We start from the raw sequence: 1,898 nt of genomic DNA on the forward strand, positions 1-1,898 counted from the left end.
GAAAGAAAGAAAGAAAGAAAGAAAGAAAGAAAGAAAGAAAGAAAGAAAGAAAGAAAGAAAGAAAGAAAGAAAGAAAGAAAGAAAGAAAGAGTTCACAGACTCCTTTATATAGGCTAATCATTTTGGATATTTGGAGTTAAGAGAAGTTTAACTTCTCTCCCTATCTTGAAGTGCTTTTCTGAAAGCCACAAAATAATATTCAGAGACAAATTCTCCTGTCCCACCAGGTGGAGCAGCTCTCTCTCCACTTCAGAGGAGAGGGGTTATTTCCCAACAATGTTAGCTGCTCTGGGGTGTGGAGGGTTCCTCAGGTTGGATAAAGACAGTGTATTTTCTCATTTCCCCCCATCATATGGACACATTTTGGAGAGGTACAGTAAACAGGATTTTCTGGGCACACTAAAGGCAAAAGATGAGGTGACCCTATCTTCTAGCTACCAGAGTAAGAACTGTTCTATTTTCTTTCTATTCAATGGAGACATCTCAGGCACACTTGAAGCAGTTAAACAGAAATGTGAAGAAGTAATAGCTACAGAAAGCAAAAACTGAGACTGGCCTCCCCTTAAAATTTCCCTTCCCAGGGCCTCCACACCTCTGCAGTTCCCACACCCCTACCTCCTTCCCTCTGCACTTGAAGACGCTGGGGCACTTCAACTTGTCCATGGTTCACTCACTCCCTCCACTTGCTCCGCCTCGTCTTGCAGTCTGGCTGAGCTCGACTGGTGGGCAGGTGCACACTCCCTCGTTGCTACCTGCCAGAATGAGCCACTTTGCCCAGAGGTGGGACCATTTATGGAGGGAAGCTCTCTCCTCCCCCTCCTGGGCGACCTGTCATGTCAATTACCGGAAGGGACCAAAGAGAGGCTCTGGTTTTTCCCCAGGTAAGCTGGCATGTAGCAATCCCCTGCCTTAGCCCCAGGAAAGGGTTGGGCTGTGAGACAGCGGAGCAGCCTGAGCCAGATGACTGACAGCCTTTGACTCAAAGCCCAGCAGGTGCCTTCGCAATCTCCCCTCCTTTCCCAGGTTCCCTGCTTCCTCCTAGCTTCCTTACTTAGTCTGGACTCTGTCCTGGGGCCAAGTGCTGATCTCCATTGGTGCTGGAGGGGTGAAGGGCACAGTCTGTGGGGCCCATACTGTTCGACAAGATTTTCTTGAACAGACCATACCATCCTGGGCCCTGGGATTTCTCCAGATTTTGCCCCTCGCTAGAAAGCATTTGATCCCCTGGGGCGAAGGCAGCTCCCAGAGGGAAAGCTCTTGAATTGGGCACTTTGAAATGCAGCCAACTGAGATAGGATTACTCAGCTGGCTCTGCCTGAAAAGAACAACTTTGAGCCTATGTCTTGGGCACCTTTCTCAGCCTTCAGGATGGCATTGCCCTTTACAGGGATTGCTTTGTGTACTATTTCAAAGAAGCCAAACAAAAGCAAATTATTAAGCAGGTTTATGGGAAATTCTAACCTTAACAAAGGATTCCACGTTGCAAGAAAGGCGAGGCCTAGAAAGTAAAATATGAGGAAGCACTGTAGCTTGGCCAGGGAGGAAAGAATCATTATAGTACTGTTTACCGATGTAGCAACTTTTCATCAAAAAACTCAAAGGATTTAAATGCCATCTGTCCAGGTAAAAGGTAGTGGCAGTTCTCTGAAACATAGTGCAAATCAGGGCACACAGAGGCACCAGCAGGGAGCTAAATTCTGTACCCCACATGCATCTCCTTTGTTCTCCACTGACTGAGGTGAATTTTCCATTTGCAGTAGAAATATGCCCTGAGGAACCTGGGCAGGTAAGGCAGAGAAAAGTCTAAAAGGGAAGTGGGAAGGTAGTAAGGAGAAGGTATCAAGAAGTTTCATCTAACTTTGCCTTGAACATAACACAGGCTGGTGTGTGTGTGTGTG

At 47.0% G+C, this 1,898-nt stretch overlaps 1 protein-coding gene across 1 annotated transcript in view; it reads right to left on the bottom strand.

Annotated features, from left to right (window-relative positions):
- Positions 1-742, bottom strand: part of SLC6A14 (solute carrier family 6 member 14) — a 50,598-nt gene extending 49,856 nt beyond the window's left edge. The window contains exon 1 of the mRNA XM_019633237.1: positions 616-742. Coding sequence (XP_019488782.1) covers positions 616-663 — 48 coding nt within the window. The 5' untranslated portion in view covers positions 664-742. The remainder of the gene's footprint in view (positions 1-615) is intronic.
- Between the last annotated feature and the right edge of the window lie 1,156 nt (positions 743-1,898).

Source organism: Hipposideros armiger, unplaced genomic scaffold, assembly GCF_001890085.2.
Source record: "Hipposideros armiger isolate ML-2016 unplaced genomic scaffold, ASM189008v1 scaffold_1262, whole genome shotgun sequence".
Taxonomy (NCBI): domain Eukaryota; kingdom Metazoa; phylum Chordata; class Mammalia; order Chiroptera; family Hipposideridae; genus Hipposideros; species Hipposideros armiger.